This window comes from Leguminivora glycinivorella, chromosome 2 (genome assembly GCF_023078275.1).
Source record: "Leguminivora glycinivorella isolate SPB_JAAS2020 chromosome 2, LegGlyc_1.1, whole genome shotgun sequence".
In the NCBI taxonomy this organism is placed as follows: domain Eukaryota; kingdom Metazoa; phylum Arthropoda; class Insecta; order Lepidoptera; family Tortricidae; genus Leguminivora; species Leguminivora glycinivorella.
The window spans coordinates 14831212-14853931 of record NC_062972.1 but is presented as its reverse complement, the minus strand read 5'-3'; the positions used below and the strand labels follow the sequence as shown (position 1 = coordinate 14853931).

Here is a 22720-nt window from a genome sequence, read left to right as displayed (position 1 = left end):
GGATGAATTGTAAATTAATTATACGCGATATAATCCGTTTCCATAGTTTTGTTTCAAAAGCCAATATTAATTAAGTGAGCATATTTGCCAAAGTTGCCAAACAGACAGAGGGTTAAACATCAACAATTTACGGCTGTCCAACGCCAAGAGTGGAAACGTGTAAACGGGGCACGAACAAGTTGTCGACCTGGAAATCTCACAACAGTTTCGGCCCAAAGATTAATTAGTCGGGGTAAACATCTCGACTAATCTCGTAATCAGCGTGCAACTGAGTGAAATAAATAAATTATGTCCGTGGGCGAAAATGCCAACCAAATCTTCACAAATTCGCCACTTGTAATAACTTCTCCAGTGCGCAGCTCAGTCGTGAGAAAACGTGCATTTGGGCGGGCGTTTTAAGAAATACGAGATTGGAGAAATAGGATAGTTTCGGTCTACGGAAGATGAAAGAGCAAAACAACGAAGTGAAACAAGAAGTAAGTTTATCATGTTCGGTGCATTTTATCTTTGAGAGATAGTCAGTAAATAGACTATGATAAATTGTTACACCATCTACGTCTTTCCAGCAAGTGGGCTTTTTCAAGTAGAATAAATATAGTTATTTTCACCACACCAACTGGTAAAGGCTTTCTTTGCGATTCGAAAACAGATAGCAAAATTGCATTTTATCCACCAGGGGGCAAAGTAATTTCATACAAATTTTAACTCGATGTCTTAATATGGCTGCTAGATTTTACCTATAAATGATGATTTTGAATCATAAATATTGAATAAATTGATGGATTTCATTTATTTTGATGTTTTATAGTCAGTATTTTGTTTGTGTTGGTGTGGTAAAAATTTTTGTGTTTCACTCGGTGGCAATGTTTGTTTAACCTTCGTGCCTTGATACCCTCGCAACGCTCAAGATTCCACTTTTTGAACCACTCGCTACGCTCGCGGTTCAATATTGGAATCTTTCGCTTGCTTGTAAAACAAATAACTATTGTTTTACAAGGGGCAAAGTTGTTGTTTAACCGCACGTGCCAAAATTGATACCCGAGCAAGCGACGCTTGCGGTTCAGAATGTGGAATCTTGAGCGTTGCGAGGGTCTCCGTAGGTTAAACAAATTTTGCCACCGAGTGAAACGCAACATTTTTCACTATACCAACACTATAAAAATATTAATTGTAAAACATTAAACTAAATCAAATCCATCAATTTATTTGACACTTATGATTCAAAATCATTATTTATACGTAAAGTCCAACAGTCAGCTTTGTGCATCAAGTTAAATTACTTTGCACTCTTGTGAATAAAATGCGATTTTGCTGTCTGTTTTCGAATAGCAAAGAGAGCCTTTACCAGTTGGGGTGGTGAAAAATAACATATTTATTATCGTGGATAGCCGTGTAACTATTCAGACTTTATTAATTAACTTTCTAAGGCCCACTTTCACCAACCACTTAACGCAGGGTTAGTGGGCTGTGAACTGTCAATTTCCATATAAAATGGAGGGTTAACCCTCCATTTTCGTTTGTGCAAGTGGCCTTAAGCGATATGCCTGTAATATGCAGCACAGCAAATTAACAAGTAAATGCAAATGACAGCTATTAAGCATTAGAAATACAGAGTAGTACTGTATTGAATATGCAGAAATCTGAAATTCAACTGTGCAGTTAATTAACATTGTTAATTTTATGCATGCGAAAGCCTAATGACCTAATGTATCATATTTTTATCAGTTTTCAAAAATACCCGCATGGTGGTAACAAACTGTAAAATTAAACACGTTTTATAATTTATTAGTCCAGTCAAATAATTTATCACTCATCGGATTTAACGACCATTATGCTTCAAATATTTACATTCAATTATTTGTCAATTAATCCTACCGGTTTGAACAACGCCGACGCCAACGAGATAGAAATTATAATATATCTCTCAAACTATCTACCGGCTCAGTTATAAAGGAGATAAACTCTTACCTATTCCATTAAAATTCGGATTACATAAATTGCAAGATTTTCATAAAATTGGCTACGACTCGTACCCGTTATCTGCTAAATTACCGTCTGCAAAGAGAAATTAAGTTCTAAAAGTTGAAACGTTTTATTGCTTCAAAATAGGGTACTTCAGCGTTACGAACTGCCAGCAGTGATATAATAAGTTGATTATGTTTTTTAGAACAAGCCCAAAGGCGAGCGGCGCCGCAGCCGCCCCGACGATCCGCGGGACGAAATAAAGAAATTCAAAGAGAACCTCCTCCAGTCCGCGGCGACAGGCACCGAGTAAGTTGCAGTGTAATAAAACTAGCTCGAAATGAGACAGACATTATAAGGAACTGGAATTTATTAACTGTTTTATGTGGATGCAGGAAACTGGGGAGATGAGGGTTTTTCACTGTTGACAAATATAGGTACCAAAGGCCTATTATTAGGTACTATCAGCTGCAAAAGTGCATGGCGAATTTATCAATGAATTCATTCATTATCTCCATGCACTTTTGCAGCTGATAGTACCTTGAAGTAAGTTACAAGGCGTCACATCTTAATTCATGTGACCTCTTCTTATTGCTTCGATTTCACTCATCTAATAAAAATACCATACATCGATTCTTTTTGAATTATTCTACCAAAGGTAAGTTTAGTTAAGGTCAATACGGATAAGTGTGTCATAGGGGAAAAGTGTGTCTGGCTTTCACATTTGGCCTGTTTTAACCAAGATCGATGTTTATTGAGATTTCATGCGTTTATCACTATTTAATCATGAGTAGCAAGTAGCAAAAGTGTGAATTCTAAATTAAAAGCACCTGTGACCATGAGTAAAAAGGTAAAATGTGAAAGCCAGTCACACTTCTCCTTATGACAAGCATTTTTTTTGTACCACGTCGGTGGCAAACAGGTATACGGCCCGCCTGACGGAAAGCGGTCACCGTAACCTAGCCTTGAGTTACAGGCGTCTAACTCAAGGGGTGACACATGCGCGTTACCGACCCATTAGAAACTTGTACACTCCTTTTTTGAAGAACCCCATAATGTAGTTCATAGGGAATACCTCGGCAGGGAGCTCATTCCACAGCCCGCAGTAGCTTACCCGTATCACAGTATAATAAAGAGTACTATCGTACAGTATGGCCACTCTTGCTCCCAGCTGAAAGTGCCGCCCACCACCTCTCGGTTACCTCACAGTTACCGCCTATCAAAAACGCAAACAGTCGACCTGTCATATTTCACTCATACAAGCATAGTACGCGTTCACCTACACGAGCTTAGACTGTGCTAGGAACGCGCCCCTTTCATATATTTGATCGCTAGTGTCCGAGATGTGCCCGTATTGACCTAAATAAAAAAAAATTCAATGTTCAGTTAAAAATTTATTGAAGTTTTTCAATGAAAGGAGTCCCCGGATGTCCAAAAATAAGTAAAAAAATAATTGAAAATAAATAAAGAATAGTATTAAGTAACAATTGTAATTTAACGGAAAGCCCGGGCGCCCTATAAACGCTCAGCGTAAAGGATATTCTTAATTTCCGCCCGGGCCACGGCTTTGCAAAGACGCCATTTTCATTTCGTTGTAAATGTTTTATTGAGAGCCGATTGAAATAGCCTCGCCTACACACTTTTTAGTACCGTTAAGAGTTTGGAAAGCAAATGCCAGGGTTTTTGTTATGATTTTTATCGTGATTTTTAGTGGGTATTGCTTAAAATTAATTCTGTTTACCTATGAATGTACTAATTTCGAAATTTCAGCAGCATGTAGTTATACAAAAATACTATTTACAAAAAAAGATAAATTGATTTACTTATAATAAACAATAAAGTGATATGCTATAATAAAAACAGTATATTTTATCAATTTAAAAATACGAAAATTTTGTTGAACCGTTTAGTAGATATTACTTAATACGAGTTAGCTACGCATATACCACGCAAAGTATGTCTTAAAGGCGCTAACTCACTAGGTATTAGTTCGGCGGACGACAACGGCCAGTCAGCTCGTTTTCACATTATCCGATCCGATATCGGATGTAGGAAGGATGTCATGTTTGTTTAACTTTAACTGACACGACCCGATGCTCAGTCAGCGTTGCCCACCCACCTCTTTATATGAGTATTAAAATTATAATAATTTTGTTGATCATCGTGCCCACAGATATTCGAAATGATCAGAAGTTACTTTATTGCGTGAAATTTCTACTAAGCCCGTTATTCAGAAACGTTTACTAAAGTTGACAGGCCGATAAAAATCGTGAGTCCCTTTCCATTACGTCGGAAAGGGACAAACAATCATTAGCGGCTTCTTCAATTTAGTAGATGTTTATGAATAACGGGGTAGTAGTATAAGAATAATTCTGTAAGCATGATTTTTCAACAAAAAAATAGTCAAACCATAGATTATCATGACCTGCATTCAAACCTTTTTTTTTTTTTTTGGATTTTATCGCTTAGTTCGCTATTCCATAACACTGTCCAATTGATCGCAGTACTGTGTCCACTGTCCAGGTCTATACTGTCGGAGAGTGCAGGTGACACGCTGTCCCCGCCGCCGCCGCGGTCCCGGTCTGCGTCCAAGGCGAGGGAATCCCTTTGTGTGCCCCCCAACGTTCTGGTCGAGATGGACGAGGCCAAACTGTTTGAGCTCAAGGAGGTATCCTCTTATTCATACTTTGATCCCCTTAAAGTATTTAAAGAAGCGTAATGAAAATCGGCAACCGAGTTAAATAGGGATTTTAAAATCCGATTTAGCTGGTAATTACTGAATGAGTAACTAGGTACTGCCATTTTCAATCGAACGATACAATTTCTGTGGTTATATTTTAGGAAAATCGGCACGTAAATTACCAATAACATTTCATTCTTATATTCACCCCGGTTATCCCTTTTATTTCCGGTTAGTGGTGTCCTGAAGATATCGGATCAAATAAAACAAAACATCATCATTACATAAATATGTACTTAGGTTTTGTTTTTATTGTTTATGGTAAAGAATACTCATCAGAAAACATATTTTTATTATAATCTGCCTTTATTGTAAGTCTATTGACTGAGCTTAATTATCCACTTACTAATGATAAAAAAAGCAGCTGAAAGTTTCTACCGAAGCCTTTTCTTGAAATAAAAAATCCCAACTACAGTCTAAGCTCACTTACACGTTACTTAACTCTTATACGACACTGCATACAAAGCGCTCGATTCTCATGTTAAATGCGTTAAAAACTTTATTTCAGCTCTTTGTAGCTGCAGTTAACCTTTTTAGTTGCTGCAGCGTAATTTTTAGTAGCTTAGTTGAAAATTTGATACATTTAGCTTATTTCATTGAAACGTAAAAGAAAAACGGCATAAAGCATGTTGGCAAATTGTATCCGGGCATTTTCGGAATTTGGGACCCCTCAATTAGCGTAAGTTGTTAACAAAAATTAACTCACTGTCAGTTTGGGACGATAATTAAGAATGAAATTGCAATAAAAATATTTTTTTGTGTTAATTACATGAACTTTAAACGATAATCTACATTCAGAATGTGAAAAAAGTAAATTTTCTCAAACATGCAATGAAATATTGTCTTTACGTTCCTTAAAATGGGCTGGGAAGTATCGCTTTTTGGGCGCAACAACTCGAGAGGACTGTAAAGGGATTTCATATTATTTTTTAGGCCTAGGCCTGCAAAGTAACTTTTTTTTATAAAATATTGTCCTTTAGAGCATTTTCTTTTTATTTCATTGTATGTTTGAGAAAAGCACTATACATGCCTCGGCGTGAAAACGGATTCCCGGCCTCGTATCCCTATCCGGCCTCGCTCGCACGCTCGCTCGGCCGTATATACCCACTTGGCCGGAAATCCTCATTTTCCCGGCCTCTGATGTAATGTACTATTTTAGGCAGACTTTATGCTTAATTGTCGTCACAAAACTGACAGCGAGTTAATTTTTGTTAACAACTTTTGCTAAGTGGGGGGTCCCCAATTCTGAAAATGCCCGTCCATACAAGTACTACTAGGTACCTCAATCATAAAAAGAAGTGGCAAGATGAAGCATGCATACATTTTCTGCAGATTTTTAATTTAGACTTGAATTTCTACCGTAGTAGGTACCTAATAAGTTTTGAGTGAAACCGCATTTTAATTAAACATTTTTTACGCTAGCGCGTAAGTACCTAATACGAGTGCCAAATAGCAGACACTGGTTCTAACGATCGCTGAGCCAAATAAGCTGTGCCAGTGCAAAACATATTAAAAATAACAATACACAATAACAACAATTTAAGAAATAATGTTATACCTGTACAAAATAAGGACCAGTAGCCAAAGGACGAATAGATTTGTTTTTCTGTCTAGTATTAATCTTTAGTGATTGAATATTAATATATCTCATTGTTAGTAAACATAGATATGTACTCGTACACGTACTCTTAAATTACGCCATTTTAAACTACCCAAACCCATAACAAACCTTACTAAGCTTTAAAGCTTTGTTCATTTGCAATTGTTAAAATTTCTCTAAACTACTGTATCCATTTTAGAATCGGTATGTATACTATTCCAAACTGCATCGACTGTGTGTTCTCACAGGCATTCCTGTTGTTCGATCTGGATGGCGACGGCTGCATCGACCATAGCGACTTGCGAGGCACCCTCGTTAGCCTCGGGGAGCAAGTGGACGATAAAGATGTGCGCGGCATGTTGTCTGAGGTTTGTGTTATTGGGAAACTTCTTATTAGTTTGGCTGTCCACGTAGTTATTCTAGCGACGCTGTGAGCTGTGACGATGGTATCAATTCGAGTACAGCCTCAAGAGTGGGTCCTGGTAATCCTGGTATAATAGTTCAATGAGTAACAATAGACGGACTGAGCGTTAGGTAGTCAACATTATGTATGTTTGTATGTATTTGGTGCAGTGTTGCCAGACGGAATCTGAAGTATACAGTAGAAAAATGAATAAAAAACCAGTAGATCGGGAGAAAAAGCAGTAGATTACAAATATTGATACCAAGTGCAGAAGAATGAAAGAAAAATTTTGCTGTTACACGAAAACGGTCCTAGAACTCTTAAAACTCTTCTCGCGATTTCAAATTCATGAAGATTGGCGTTTATAGGTTTTGGAAAAAACAGGTACAAAGATCATTTTTGACAAACTTTTTTTTCTTCTTATCCATGATCAAAATGATCAAATGTTTGTATGGAAACAAAACCGACTCGAAAAGCCAAGAAAAACTTACCTACTTATCCCATACAATTTTTACGAATATTAAAACTTGAGAGATAAGTTGCATTAGGGTAATTTAATTCCAAAAGTCGTCTAATTTCGAAAGTCACACAAAAATCACCATTATTTCCATCATATCAAGATTCCCCTTTCGGAATTACCAGAGCATTTCTGTCATTCGGAATTACCCTAATGCACCTTACAATATTTTGCCATAGGTACAGCTCTCTGATATAGCTCAAACGGTTTGGGCAGCGTTTTCGATTAATAAAGGCTCTCAGCCAGTGGGATTTTGTCCGACTTGTTTACCAAATATCGTCATATTTCAAACAAAGTCTCAACAAATTATATGCCTAAACCATCCCCAAGAATCACCAACTCATAGGTGAAAACCGCATGAAAATCCGTTCAGTAGTTTTTGAGTTTATCGCGAACACACATAGACAGACGCGAAGGGGGACTTTGTTTTACAAGGTGTAGGTTGCATTCAATTGATTCCATTCCTATTCAGTATCGATGGGGCAGTTGCACAAATAAGAACTTTTTGTGAGCTGAGTGAAGATGATATGTAAAGGAATTTCATAGTACAGTTCACACCAAAGCCTGTAATGCACCCTTCATTTGTTTCTAAACGTCAAATGCTGACACTACACCATAACATTTAGTAATCAGAAAAAAAAATTGTACTAATGTACCGGAATGTCACCGTTTGGTTACCTCAAACAGAGTTCAAAAAAATTTGGCGCGGAATTAGAAAAGTTTTCTTTTTGCCCAATTCTATCATAACTATCAAGAAATTCTTTTTTCTTCATTTCATTGCAAGTTTGAGAAAAGCACTATACATGCCTCGCCATGAGAAGGGCTTACAGGCCGTATCACTATCCTACTCAGCTGGATCTGACGTAATGTAGGTACTAATATTTGATATGAACACATATAAAACCAGTTAGATTACAAACATCAAACTTCTTGCACCCGCCTAAATCACTATTACTAATACCAAGCTACCACTACAATACGAACAATCACAGATATAAAGTCTGTCAAGCGATTTCTTTCACTAGAAAAAAAGCAGCAACTTTAAAAATTGAAGGGATGAATGTTGGCCTATAGAAAATTTTAATTTATCGCCTTGACAAAGTTGTTGGACCGTCTATAGTAAAAATTTGAAGCCAATCCAATCGTTTATACTAAAAAATACCGATTTGAGAAAAAGCAGGTAGATTTCTTGAAAAATTACAAAAAAAGCAGTAGATCAGTAGATTTTTTCAAAATCAGGTAGATCTACCTGACTGCTGCTAAATCAGTAGATCTGGCAACACTGATTTGGTGGGTGACGGCTACGACTTTAGTGTCCTGCGGGGCATTCTCGTTAGTCTCGAGGAGCATGTGGACGCTAAGATGTGCGTGGCATGTTGTCTGAGGTTTGTATTATTAGGAAAGTTGTTAGTAGTTTGGCTGTTCAAATATTCTAGTTGACTGTAAGTACTGTGGCGATTGTCTCAATTGGAGTACAGACACAAGAGCGAGTCATGATACAGTTCAATGAGTAACAATAGAAACACAGCGTAAATGGGCAACATTATGTAGGCATATATTATTTGTGGTACATAATTATCCTACGAGTATTCATCTCATTATCTGATGCAAAAGCGCATTCTAGTTAGTTAACGTTACATTATACATTAGCTGTTAGCTGGTTAGTTTGATATATATATATATACAACGTGTTTCCGGTATCACTCAAAACCTCAGACACCCCAACAGATTTTTATTTTTTTAAACTCATCCAGGGTATTCATCTTTTAATCTGATGGTTACATTTTTAAATTGAATTTTTAGATTTCTGTACAGCTCTACTTGATTTTTAGCTCTACACTCAATAAAATAATTACTAACTACCATCATAAACGATAAAACTATTTATTTGTGTACGTTACTGCAACGACATAAGGTTTACCAATAGACAGCTAAGATGTCATTGTAAAACACTTTAAAGCTTTGTCACAGTAAACTTCAAATTGGACAGGTAATCGCTGTAAGCCAATTTAAATCCAATAATCAGAATGACAAAGTTGTAATTAGGTACGAGTTCAATTTGTTATGACTTATGATAAACATTAAGAATTAAGATTAAACTGACAAACTTGTAGCGGAAAAAATAATCGCCCAAGTAACCAGCCAGTATTAATACCCCTAAATACTGAAAAAGGTAAACAATCTCTAGCAATGCGATATACATAATGTTGTATTACGAATACTATAGAATAGGCACGTAAAAAATAACTAATCATACTAATTTAAATAAAAATATTACCCCCATCAAGATATATCTCAATCGATTCTACTCTCGATTCTGAACAAACGGTTTTCAGGTTTTTAGTGTTAAGTGAAACACGGTGTATATACAGAGTGGGGCCTGTAACAAAGGCGAATAATTGAACTGTAGGCTATTCTCCTTATACTGATCAACATTTGTTCAGTGACTTTTAAAAATTATGAATCTTTAAATTTTTAATTTTTCATACAAAATAAATATTAGCTTCAATGTACGCCATTATTGTTGTCATTGACGTTGTCTGTCATACTTTAGACTTAACAGAATTCGCAATACATTACCTCTTAGAAAAAACTTTCAAGGGTGATAAAAATCAAAATACAAGTTATTTTTAAAAGTCGCCGAACAAATGTTGATCAGTATAAGGAGAATAGCCTAGAGTTCAATTATTCGCCTTTGTTACAGGCCCCACTCTGTATATATATATATATATATTTATATATACTCATACTGTTTCTTGGACTATAATGAAGTATTGCACATCGCTATCTTAACTACACATCGTATTGATATATAATACAATAATTGCCTTCTCAAACCAAAGCGTGCGTACGTAAAGATCCATTTGGATGCAATTAATTATAAAAATAATACAATTTTAACTAACGGCTCTATTTTTAACTACGATTGCTCGTGTAAGAGCAAACGATACTGAGACTAGATCTTCGAATTAATTCGTTTTATTACTTTTATTCGGTTCCAGAGTATGTCTTTCGTTTGATTTAAAAATCATTTATTAGAATAAATTTTAGATGAATTCATGATGATATAAAAATATTATTTACTAATTGTCTACTTCGTCATCATAAGTTTTTAAGACAAACTAATCCTAAAAGTGCTCATTAAATTATAGCTAGCCTTGGATATGTAAGTATTCCTGTTTAAATTTGAAAGAAAGCATTGTTAGAGTAAAACCCGGCGCTACCTAAGCGCATGTCAAGCGAAGCCACCGCGTCAGCGGGGGTTCTTGAATTTCGCGTGCTTTCTTAGTTTGGGCGCCGCAAAACCTTTCTTAAAGCCGGCTTGGATCTTAGTTTGATGTTTGCGCGACCCAAATGAAAAATGTATCTGTGTGGGAATCCCTAACACTGGACCGCACTTTATAAAAATAAGTAAACTTCCGTATTTGTGATCACAGTCGTTTGCCGATATTAAAAAGTAAAGTGCTTAGTTACTAACATGTGATGAAGACGCAGATAATATATGTAGGACACACAAAATGTGGGTATTGATTATAGTACCATGGAAGTTTGAGTAGGATTTCATAGCAAGATCAAGCCAATTTGACGAGCGTGAATTTCATTATTTTCCCGTACAGGGACGGTCTGAAAATTTAATGACGTGTACTGTTGTGTTTGCTGTTACCCTTGTTTAACGAAACCTGGCACTTTGTGAACATTTATCGTGTAAATGCTTCTAGGCACCCAACCCTCTCGATTTCGACGGGTTCGTCAATCTGCTCGGATATCGGACTCTGGAACTGGACTCGGAGGAAACATTGGTCGCCGCTCTCTCGCGTTGGGATAGAAACAATTCCGGATTCATTTCTGAAGAAAGGTAATTAATAAACCTTCACTGTGCATGCATGATTGGCTCAATTTTTTATAGTTTTGAATAATAATTAGGTATTAGTATTTATAATCATGAAAAATTTGATCAGAACGTCATGATACCTATCAAAAGACATGATTGTAATTCACGACTGATACCTATTCATCGACAATTCTATTTGCAATCAAATTGAAACGGAGAATTTAAAAGCACGTTGCCTACGCGAACAAGAACATGACGTAAACGAACATGGCCTGAATGAATAACAAGTTTACGAATTGCAGCTTTCAAAGAGACTCGTTTGTTTAAAAAATAATGAACCTCCACGCCGTATTTGAATTTCTTTGATGACATTTTGTCTTCATAGAAGCGAATAATTCCAGGCATTTTCAAAGTAAACAATTTCGTTTTTGTACCATTGAGGTGAGCAAACATTAAATATTTTTCGTAACATGTGAAGCCTACAGTAGCTACATTTGTACTTTAGCACATTTATTAAGGAAATTATCTTATTATTATTGCCTACGGATGCGGCAATAGCCGACAACAAATCATATTTCGAGGGTTTACTGGTGAAACCCGGTAAGTTGAGCAAACTAGTTTTTGAAATTCGAACTATTTTCAATTTCCACAATGTTGTTATTTCAAGGACAAATTATCTCGATTTGTTACCAGTAAACCCTCGATTTTATAATATTCAAAAGTTCACTTTGGAATTACAATGTACCTACTATAAATATCATATGATCAGATGCTTTTTCTCATCCTACAGATTCCCAGTATATAGCTAACAGACTGATATCGTCCGACTAACCGACAATATGGGAGTCTCTTTATAACCAACAACAACTGGTGAATTAAGAAATTACTTATTGTCTTTTTTTTTAGTATGAATAGGTATAGGTACGTTTGACCACGATTACGCCTGACCTGATGGTAAGTGATAATAGAATATTCCGGAAATACGCTACTTCCTGCTCTTGTTTACGAAAAGCGTGTTAAATTTGAATATTGAGTCGGAAATGAGCCTCTAGAAGTTATATGAAGAAACCTCATCGGTCGAAAGTATTGATAGAATTCGTCAATGAACTAATTTCATCATGGTTAGGTTCATAAAAAAATATGATGTAAAAAATATGACAAAGTAGGTATGTGAGGGCAAATGACTTTTCTCCAAATCAAAAGAAAATAATTTGGTGTCTCTTAAAGATAAAATCGAGCCAAGACAGACGAGGTTCAAGAAATGCTCTGTGATTATAATACCAAAGGTTGACTTAACGAATAAATCTCATAATCTTAACAGGAAAAGGTTCTTAAACATTCGGTATATCTAATCTACTTTAATTGGTAGTTAATTGCCTGAAATAAAACATTCAGTTTATAGCTTTACATCACCGTTTCGACTTGTAAACTTTGTAGCTTCGTGGGGAAGCGAGTAGCCTTTTAACATTTAGGAAAAGCCTCCCAACCAATGCCATAAAATTCAATTCAAGCTCCCCTAAGGTAATTAATAAGCAGTAGATACTTACGATACTTAGTATTAGTTAGACATGAACTATGAGAATACGCGAACTTATCTAATCTCCACGGAATAGAGGTTTCTGAGCACCTTCGAAGTTCGAGAGGAATTAATCATACGAGGCTTAAGTACTATACTTGCATTCCAAGTAATGATAGTATTGATATCTATATCATGTCATGACTGTATTGAAATCATTGCATCATCATACGCGCAGTCCAAAAAGTAAAGGCCAAGTGAATCGGAACACACACAATCGAAGGTCCCTGTAGATCATTCAAAAATGACTGTTGAAAATATTCGTTTTTATTTTTGTTTTTGTTAAAGATAGCCGATTCCAAAAAAAATACACAGGTTCCAATATTTTATTTCGGGGAGATTATTTCTGAAAATATTTGCGTATCAAAAAATGTTGTAGGTAATTGAAATGTTAATGTCATTATTGTTTTATTAATTGTTACGTAACATGTTCATATTTAGTCAAAACATTATTTGGTATTTAATTTTTACATATATGGAGTGCCTCCTTATTCTTTTACAATTTTAGTGCCTTTGTTAGCGGCGCTAAAAACACAATATCTTAAAAAAACATTTACTCGTATATTTTCCGAGTAAAATTGCTGTGACACGTGGGCAGATAGACGGCCAAGTCAACAAATACTTATCTAAGTACGAAACCCTAAAAAGGCAAGAGGAAAGTGTGGTGTTCAGTGACCGTCAAGTGTGCAAAATTAATTAATTTATTACACTCTTATAATATTATTATCTAGGAGAAAGTTTAATAAGAATCGCGGTAGAGGAGCATAATCGTTTAATAGACGCAGAAGGCCTGGCTTGCGGACCGTTCACGTCCGCCCCTGGAGATCCATAAACAAAACGGATCAAGATTAAATTACATTTTCCGGTATGCGGAATATGTTAGGGAAACCTTAAGAAATGATATGAGCCACATGTGTCTGCTGTCGTAATAATATTATTTATTTTTATAATAAACCAGGTTATTTATTTATTTTGGGTTGGGTAGTTTAACAAAAAATGGGCCAAACGGAGACATTCCTGAGTTCTAATATTATTCGCGGCATTCAACATCAAATTTAATCTGAAGCGGATTAAATTTCATATTCAATACCGCGGATTACCAAATTGGGGTATTTCTATAACGCATGACAGACTGATAGATAACTAAAGAAAATGCCACACTCTGTTATGATTGTAGGTAGGTATGTTATATTGCAGAGGTAGACGTTACATAATACTCTGTTTAAAGATATTTATTTGTCTCAAAAGAAATATTACATTTCACTTATAAGTATATACAATTGTAAAACTTAAATTATGCTACTGAACATCAATATTTAGTAGTACAAAATTTATAAATAATTATGGTTTTCATTATGATATTCATTATTAGGGTAATAACAAAATTGACATATTAATAGATACTTAACAGATAGGTTACATAATACTTCGCTTTATATTGTGTTAATTAAACAGGTATATAAAAAAATGTTTTTCTCGCAACTCTTAAACCTACTTTATTAAAATTACATATTTATGGATAAAAAGAAAAACTGACTGCTAATTTCTCACAAATTCAGCTACCGCGTAGATTAAACAGAAGGGCAAGCCACTGGTGTAATAAATATTTTAAACATTATTAAAATCTCAAGTCGTATTCCTCAAGTCATCCTCTAGAGGTTTATTAAAATTTTCGGTGTAATCTGAATTTTACGGCGGTACCGGATAGGATTTCATATAATTCCGAGGAATTTGACGAGGAAACGGTTATGAAAACATTTGCTGGTCGTATACATGCTCGTAAAGCAAATTCAGGATGTCTTATGAGATTTCCAAGCAATTTCACGAAGTCACAGTTCAGAAAAGTGTGCACACGGCGTAACATTTATTAATCTATCTCTGCTTTATAAGCATTTGTATAGTCATAAGAATACTTACGAACAAACTATACAAAGTTTTTCCAATATACCTAAACATTAAAAAAAAATACTTCAACACAACCGTATGAGTAATTCCAGGGTATAATTCCAGCAAATCATTATAGTACCTTCAGCCATCCCTCACATCCGGACAAGGATAAAACTAGGGAGATGTTAACGAATCGTGAATAAACTTTTTCAAAGAGGATCTCGATGTTGGTTTATTTTTCAGACTTCCAAGTAAAATAATAAACAAATAGTAAAGATGTTATGTCTGGATATTAGAGTTAAGAAAAAACTAAGGCCTAAAACTAAAACTTTTTTTTCTAGGATTCGTCATGATCTTATGACGTGGGGCGATCGTTTTACTGAGAAAGAAGCTGACTACGCGCTGGACGACGCGCCCACCACACAAATAGGCGGAAACACCATGATTGACTACGTTCGTTTCTGCAGTCAACTTTGTGGCTTGCGAAAGGCTAACAAAAAGGAGGCAGTGTAACTTTTGGCAAGAATTAAACGACATCAATTTTATTGTCATTGTGATAAATATCGTTTTTTATTTCAAGCCAGAATCCAAACAGTCTGTAGACAGAACCTTGCAACGCTGCGGCTATCCGCACCTAACCGCATCAACCTATGTTAATAACTATTACTGAATTAGTAGTGGATCTGATATGATTATGATTTTGATACTTCTTACTGCACACAGTTCAGCAGGCTTAGCGACCCTCGAGCCGAAGTGAATCTTGGTTTCCGACACTACATTTCGCCAATCGCTCTAAATTTCCTAGGCCTTCTGACCAAACCTATTGAAACGGATCAGTCAAATGCATATCTTCACTTCGGCAAGACCCAGCAGGGATAAAAATTGCAAAACGGATAAACAAAAGGTGAGTTGGCTAATTTGCCTGTTTTTGACATTTTGTTACTTAACTTTACATTTCTAGTTGGAAAAAAACATGCAATTTCTTAAAAGGAAACATGATAGAATATTAACGTCGGTCGTACGGATATGCTGAAATCCGTTTTCTCTACAAGGCTACGATGTACAAATGTATTTGTAATGTGTGTATGTTTGTATTCTTGTTTTTCCTACTCTGTTGTTCGCACTTTGCATATGATTTGGGTTAATATCTACATGTAATCTACAAAAAATCTTTTGTTGACAAAACATTCCAATACGCATTTATTAAGTTTTCACATGAAAGCTAAAAATTGCTTTAATAAAATAAACTTTTTAAGACAGGGTGATTTTCTTTATGGAAGTCGAATAAAAGTTTCTTCGAGTACCTACCTAGTACTGACTGCCAAAAGACGCCAAAACTCCAAGTATAGTTTCAAGACTTCTAAGATTGAAATTAATTTAAAGCATCAATATTAATAAGATACCTACCTGCCTTTATGTAATATTCATGATGCCTTCTTTAGCTTTAGTGACTTTTAGTCTACCTAAGATATTTAAAAAACCATACTTTTATAACGCTATGGCTACTCGTATCTATTTTATTACGTATATTTTTTCGATTTATTGACGTGTCTACGTATAACGCAGGAAGAAACTAAAAGTGGAAATAGTCCCTATTTTGGGTGGGCCACACACAACCAACGCAGCAAATATTTCCACCATATGGGCCTGTAGCTACCCGTAGCGACATCTACCGTAATAATTTTACATTTCTAAAACTGTTACCGGAGCTCCAAGTCATATTGGAAATTCACCAGCAACGATGCGGTATCCTATACAAAATTAATTTTGTGTCGAGAGGAATACTTGACGAAACGAAATTAATCTAATCAAGGAATGTTTTTCCGAAACAAAAGTAAAATCTAAATATAGCTGAGTACTCACTCGAGATGTTCCTTGTAGACATCGAAGTCGGTGAAGACGAGCTCGACGATCTCGTGCGGCGCGGCGAGGAAGGTGTAGAGCACGCAGTCGAGGCGCGGCGGGTAGGCGCGCGGGTAGTCGGGGCTGCTGAACGTGCCGCGCTCCTTGCCCAGCGTCGACGTGAAGCGGATACAGGTGCAGCCTGATAAAAAAAATATAAATCAGCTCAACGAACGTTTTGAATCGAAATCATTGTGGAAGAAGTAGCTACCCATAAAGTCTCATCTCGCTAGTACATACTGACATTTGATTGAGAATCGTTGTAAAAGGAGTAGGTACCCATACATCTCATTTGGCTAGTACCTACGGACATATTAGTTTCCACGAAGCGTAAATACCTATAGAATAATTTACGTAAACGTTAGTGAATAATTATGTCAGCGTGAAATTCGTGGCACTAGATTCAGTAGCCTATTATTCTTAGTAAAGAAGCAAAACTTAAGAAATTGGTGTGAGGTTTTGTCCTTGATTTGAGTATTTTAAAATTACATTTAAATATAGCTAGTAAGTATTTTTTAATCAAAGGAAAAATCCACACCTCCGGCAGGACTCGAACCTGTGACCTTCTGCAAAATATGTAGTAGGTACCGGTACCTAACGCTTACAGACGTTTCCGCAGGATAACAAATACATGACGACCGGTCTGGCCTAGCGCGTAGTAACCCTGCCTGCTAAGCCGCGGTCCCGGGTTCGAAACCCGGTAAGGGCATTTATTTGTGTGATGAGCACAGATATTTTTCCTGAGTTATGGATATTTTCTATGTATATAAGTATTTGTATATTATATTATATCGTTGTCTGAGTACCCACAACAAAGCCTTCTCGGGCTTACCGTGGGACTCAGTCAATCTGTGTAATAATGTCCTATAATATTTATTTATTTTATTATTTAATAGCTAGTAAGTATTTCAAAGTCATCTATATATATAATCAGTTTATCATTCGCCGATTTCAAGCACGGCCACTATCGACTCCTACGTTCATAGGTAAATATGACCTCTATAATCAAATTAAGGGACAAATGTATTGTTAAACGGTAGACTTTACTGTTTAACTATTATCACTATCAACAAGTTGCCATCTAATTCATTGTGCCTACATTAGTCAAGTCAAACTATAGTAACTCCCAAACACCAAACATCCCTTATCATAAACGCACAGAATTTAATTAACATGTTTGATTGTCCGGTACAGTTGCCCTACAATTTGCTCAAACTATTCTAATTTGGCTTAAACGTTTCTCATCTACATTAGTTTGCGGAGTTGATGGGTGAATTATGGTGGTAGTATTACTAAACCGTTAATTGATATCTAACCACCACTGTTATAAAAGTGTTAGACCGATTAAAGTCTCAAGGTAGATAACACGAGTAAAGATATATTTTTTTCTTAATTTCAATATTTTTTAGAGAAAACAACCTCCATTGTCATTTGACACATTAGAACAATTACAGATATTGAATTAGATAATCCCAATGTTGAACATATAATACTGTACCACCCACTGAAAATCTCAGAATTCCTATACCTAATAACTTAATAAGTCATAAATGTCATAATAAGTAACTTTTATCATAGGACCATCCCCGAAACCGCGAATATTTTCTTTTACAAAATGTCAAGATCACACAAGCATGATTTCTCCATCTAACCTAACTATCAACTAAAAGTGTGGCGCAATCTGAAGAAGCATATTTTCTTGGTGTTTCCAATTAGGTACGTTACTTTACTTTACTTTTTACCTTAAATGGAATTATATTATATTTGAATTGAATACTTGACTATTGACAGTCTTGTCTCCATGGACAGCTGTCAATTACGGTTGAATTCAGAGGTTAATCGATCACCGGTAATCAATTGAAACTGGCTGTTATATTAATTAAGTAGGCCGGTAGCTATTATAGCTACTATTGACGCATCCTGTATGTAATTACAGAAACAATTAATGTTAGAATACGTTTAATTTGCAAACAAACATCAGACCACGAACTATCCCAAAGAACAAAACATTTTCAATTTATTGTGAACTAAAAAAATCACCATGAGGACTTCTGAAAACAATACAGCCGTAGTAAAAATAACTCCCCTGGAAGATACATGATAAAAGCAAAAATGAAAATTGACGTCACATCACACGAGTAGGTGCCTAGTTACAAACCCTTAAGGACGTTGGTACAGGTTGATTCCTGAGAGCTGGAATAATAAATAAATAAAAATTATAGGACATTCTTACACAGATTGACTGAGGCCCACGGTAAGCTCAAGAAGGCTTGTGTTGTGGGTACTCAGACAACGATATATATAAAACATATAAATACTTATATACATAGAAAACATCCATGACTCAGGAACAAATATCAGTGCTCATCACACTAATAAATGCCCTTACCGGGATTCGAACCCGGGACCGCGGCGTAGCAGGCAGGGTCACTACCGACTGCGCCAGGCCGGTCGTCGAAATGAATGGAATTAACGATTTTGTTTGCATGAGGGCCACCTGTATCGATATTTAGTCGTAACTGTCATTTTATTGGTTAATCTGTTGTAAATACACACATTCACTCACTCAGACCTGTATTTGGGATCCTTTTTGGTTACGTAACCGTATAACACAATAAAGGAGAAGAGGAATTAATTACAATTAGTCAAGTGTTGAAAACTTTTCGGTAGTCCCTCAATCAAAATGATAGAATCTATAAGCCCCACGTACGATTCAGTTCGATCCGAACCGAACACGGTAATCATTCGTCCGAATGTGAAACTATTCGGAAATTGGGCCGCCTGTCCCGTCCAACTTAGTATGACTGCAAGATAACTCAATTCAACGGAAACTTGACCAGAAATTAATTTAATATTGAAACTAAACTCCAAGCCACATTTCTGGTTTGTATTTATCATTGCGTAACTTGTGTATGTGAAAATTATTTGGATTATTTGGTTGTATGTATAGCATGTTTTATAAAGAGTTGATTTTTGAATAATCAAGACTGTCTCTAATAACTGTCTAGTTATACCCAATTAATAGTAGGTTGTTTCAGCAAATCTTTTCTGCTTGGAAAATTAATTGGTCGTTAATTAGACGTTCCGATAATTCGGACGAGTTTTTGTCCCCGTAATCATTTTTAGTAATAAACGGCATACGATTATCTTTTTAAACAAAATTAGTTTCACGTCAACCACATTTTTATTATTTATTTTTCGTCTTAAAGTTGTATATAATTAAAAAAAACATCCTATCCATCCTACCCTGCTGAATAGGATGGCAAAAAGTTATACAATATGGTGTCACTTTATATATATATATATATATATATATATATATATATATATTTTATATATCGATACCTCTGGGTTCAATTGGCGTAAAGGACATTTTGGCGAAAATGAGTTATATATACAGTTTTGTTCAGAATTTCAAGCGCTATCGATCTGTGTAGTTAAAATTTCGATATCTCTTAAAAAGTTGCCTTTACGACCAAGATTTTCTACTATGGACTTGCAAAAATAGCTTTTCTGAAGGGGCGTAAATATCAAGTCATTAATTATAAATTATTATTTGTGTCGTAAAGGAAATCTACAAATAAAAATATAGTCGTAAGTCACCTTGATATATATTGTTGCCCTTTAAGCCCTTACTTTTTAAGGATCACTTTCTATAGTAGTGTGGTAAAGTTGGGCGTAAAGGACAAGTTTTTTTGTTCTTCGTCCTTTACGACCAGCACTAAAAATATTTTATCCGCAACTGTAATCGATATCATTGGGTTCAATTGTCGTAAAGGACATATCATGCAGGTTTCCAAGAGAAAGATAAACCCACTTTTTTGTTTTTTTGACCTATATTTGTGACGTGTATTAGAAAAATATGCAGATTACGAGTATCTTTAACCTAGTGTAACAACCGTAGTGATAATCTAAACGATTTAGAAGATAGATGGTTGTAAAGGACACGTCAAAAGCTATTAACGTCCTTTACACCCATGATTTGATAGGGTCGTAAATGACGGTTTTAGATGATTTTTATACAAAACCGGGGCGTAATTGTAACCGAAATGGTACAAATGTTGTGCTAAGTTTACAATTAAAAACTGGAAAAATGTGTCAAAACGTACTTAATATGGCATAGAATAGACATTAGTTTAATGCAGTGTATTATTTACACAGACCAATTGTTCTGTGATTATTTATCTAAGCTATCTTAGAAACAAAAAAGAACAAGACTATTTTATTTCCAGTTTTGTAATAAAGAAACAATATTTGCTTAAAAACGATCTACTAATACTTTGGCAACAAGCTCAAAGTTATTTTTTTAGTATTCGCCGCTGTTGAATTCAGCCTTTAATTCTAGCGGGGAAACGCTTTCGTAGTATTATTATACTGCGACGAGATGTAGGTACCTAATTTAAAAAAAAACACTATGGTAATCAGGGTACGTACCCACAACGTATGCACAAACGCTCACGATAATATCTATTTCGTAGCTATATATCTTTATCGCTCTTGCGTATTGCACCAGACTGCATTTTTGTCGGCGTCTGGCGTCGACGATTGCCATTCAGCTACGCCGCCAGTAAACTTTAACAGTAGACTATACTAACATTTAGTGCGACAATAACAGGTGCGTTTCGCTAGCGAATGAGCGTTAGCGTTTGGTGACTTGGCTATGTACCCACAAGTACTTAAAGCATTGACTATAATATTTATATATTATATATTTATTATCTAGGATTGAACTCATAATTAAGATTATTCTTATTTAACAGGTTAAAGACTAAATAACAATCTTCTGTTTTAAAATTATCAAAAATATGAATCAACATAGTAGGTAGCCTTGACTACAGTTACTATTATTTATTAGCTGGTCACAGTTTATATACGCGTCCTAACTTGCGTTTATAAATTGGTACTTAACTCTTAGTTATTCTTAGAACTTCTTTCTACTTTAGACTTAAAATTACTGTCGTATTAATATAGTCTACTGTTCATAGTTGCTGATTAAAGTTTACGTGATTACCATTAGTGTTTTTATATTTACTTAAACTACGAAAGCGTTTCCCTGCTAGAATTAAATACTGAATGCGTAACTTATTGAGAGTTGAGACAGCGGCGAGTACTAAAATAATAACTTTCCAAAATACTAGATAGTTTTTAAGCAAATGTTGTTTCTTTATTGCAAAACTGGGTATAAAATAGTCTTGTTCTTTGTCTTTGCTAAATATTTAGATAAATATACACTGTAACACTATTGTGGCTATTCTATGGCATATTAACTACGTTTTGATACATTTTTCAAGTTTTTCAATTGTAAACTAAGCTAAAAACAGTTGCCATTTGTACCATTCCGGTTACATTTACGCCCCGAATTTGTATAAAAATCATCTAAGACCGTCATTTACGACCCTATCAACTCTAATTGTTCAAAAAAATCGTGGGTGTAAAGGACGTTCATAGCATTTTGACATGTCCTTTACAACCATCTAACTTCTAAACCGTTTAGTTTATCACTACAGGTGCTACACTAGGTTAAGGATACTAAAAATCTACATATTTTTCTATATACGTCACAAATATAGGTCAAAAAACAAAAAAGATATAAACATTTTTCTAAAAAAAAGTTGTTTTTTGCTTCTCCTGAAAACCTGCATTTTGTCCTTTACGCCAATTGAACCCAAAGGTATCGATATTGGGGACACCTTACACAGATCAACTTAGCCCCAAACTAAGCAAAGCTTGTACTATGGGTGCTAAGCGACGATATACATACTTAAATAGATAAATACATACTTATATACATAGAAAACATCCATGACTCAGGAACAAATATCAGTGCTCATCACACAAATAAATGCCCTTACCGGGATTCGAACCCAGGACCGCGGCTTAGCAGGCAGGATCACTACCGACTGAGCCAGACCGGTCGTCAAACTTACTTCAATAAGAATTAACAACTTACTTCAATAATAATTAAAGAGAAACGTTTAAAGTTCAACTAAGCGTGGCGATTCCCATTGTTGTCCCCGCTTTGAAGATATACTTGAGATGACAAGTCTTTACGATAGAGTAGGTAAGTAAAGGGGTGCCTGGAACAGACACGCTATCCACTTTACTTTCATGGATTTTCATAGTACTTATGGCGTCTAGGAAATTAATGTTACATTATTTAATGTTAATCGTCAATTAATAATTCGAATTTATTATGGTCTGATGACGGAAGATTCAGACGCAATATTTAATATTCAATTCAATTCAATTCATCATTATTATTTCTTCATAAAAAAAGTTACAAGGTTATGTCAATACATAT

At 35.4% G+C, this 22720-nt stretch overlaps 2 protein-coding genes across 2 annotated transcripts in view; one reads left to right on the top strand and one right to left on the bottom strand.

The window, feature by feature from the left end:
* LOC125238021 (suppressor of lurcher protein 1-like) overlaps positions 1–22720 on the bottom strand; it is a 421475-nt gene that overhangs the window by 228920 nt on the left and 169835 nt on the right. The window contains exon 4 of the mRNA XM_048145304.1: positions 16381–16561. Within this exon, the coding sequence (XP_048001261.1) occupies positions 16381–16561 (181 nt within the window). The remainder of the gene's footprint in view (positions 1–16380; positions 16562–22720) is intronic.
* On the top strand, positions 3–15074 carry LOC125238030 (myosin regulatory light chain, smooth muscle-like). Its single transcript, XM_048145317.1, has 6 exons — positions 3–476; positions 2168–2271; positions 4486–4630; positions 6551–6670; positions 10942–11078; positions 14859–15074. The coding sequence occupies exons 1-6, from the start codon at positions 444–446 to the stop codon at positions 15028–15030; spliced, it is 711 nt and encodes a 236-aa protein (XP_048001274.1). The 5' UTR covers positions 3–443; the 3' UTR covers positions 15031–15074.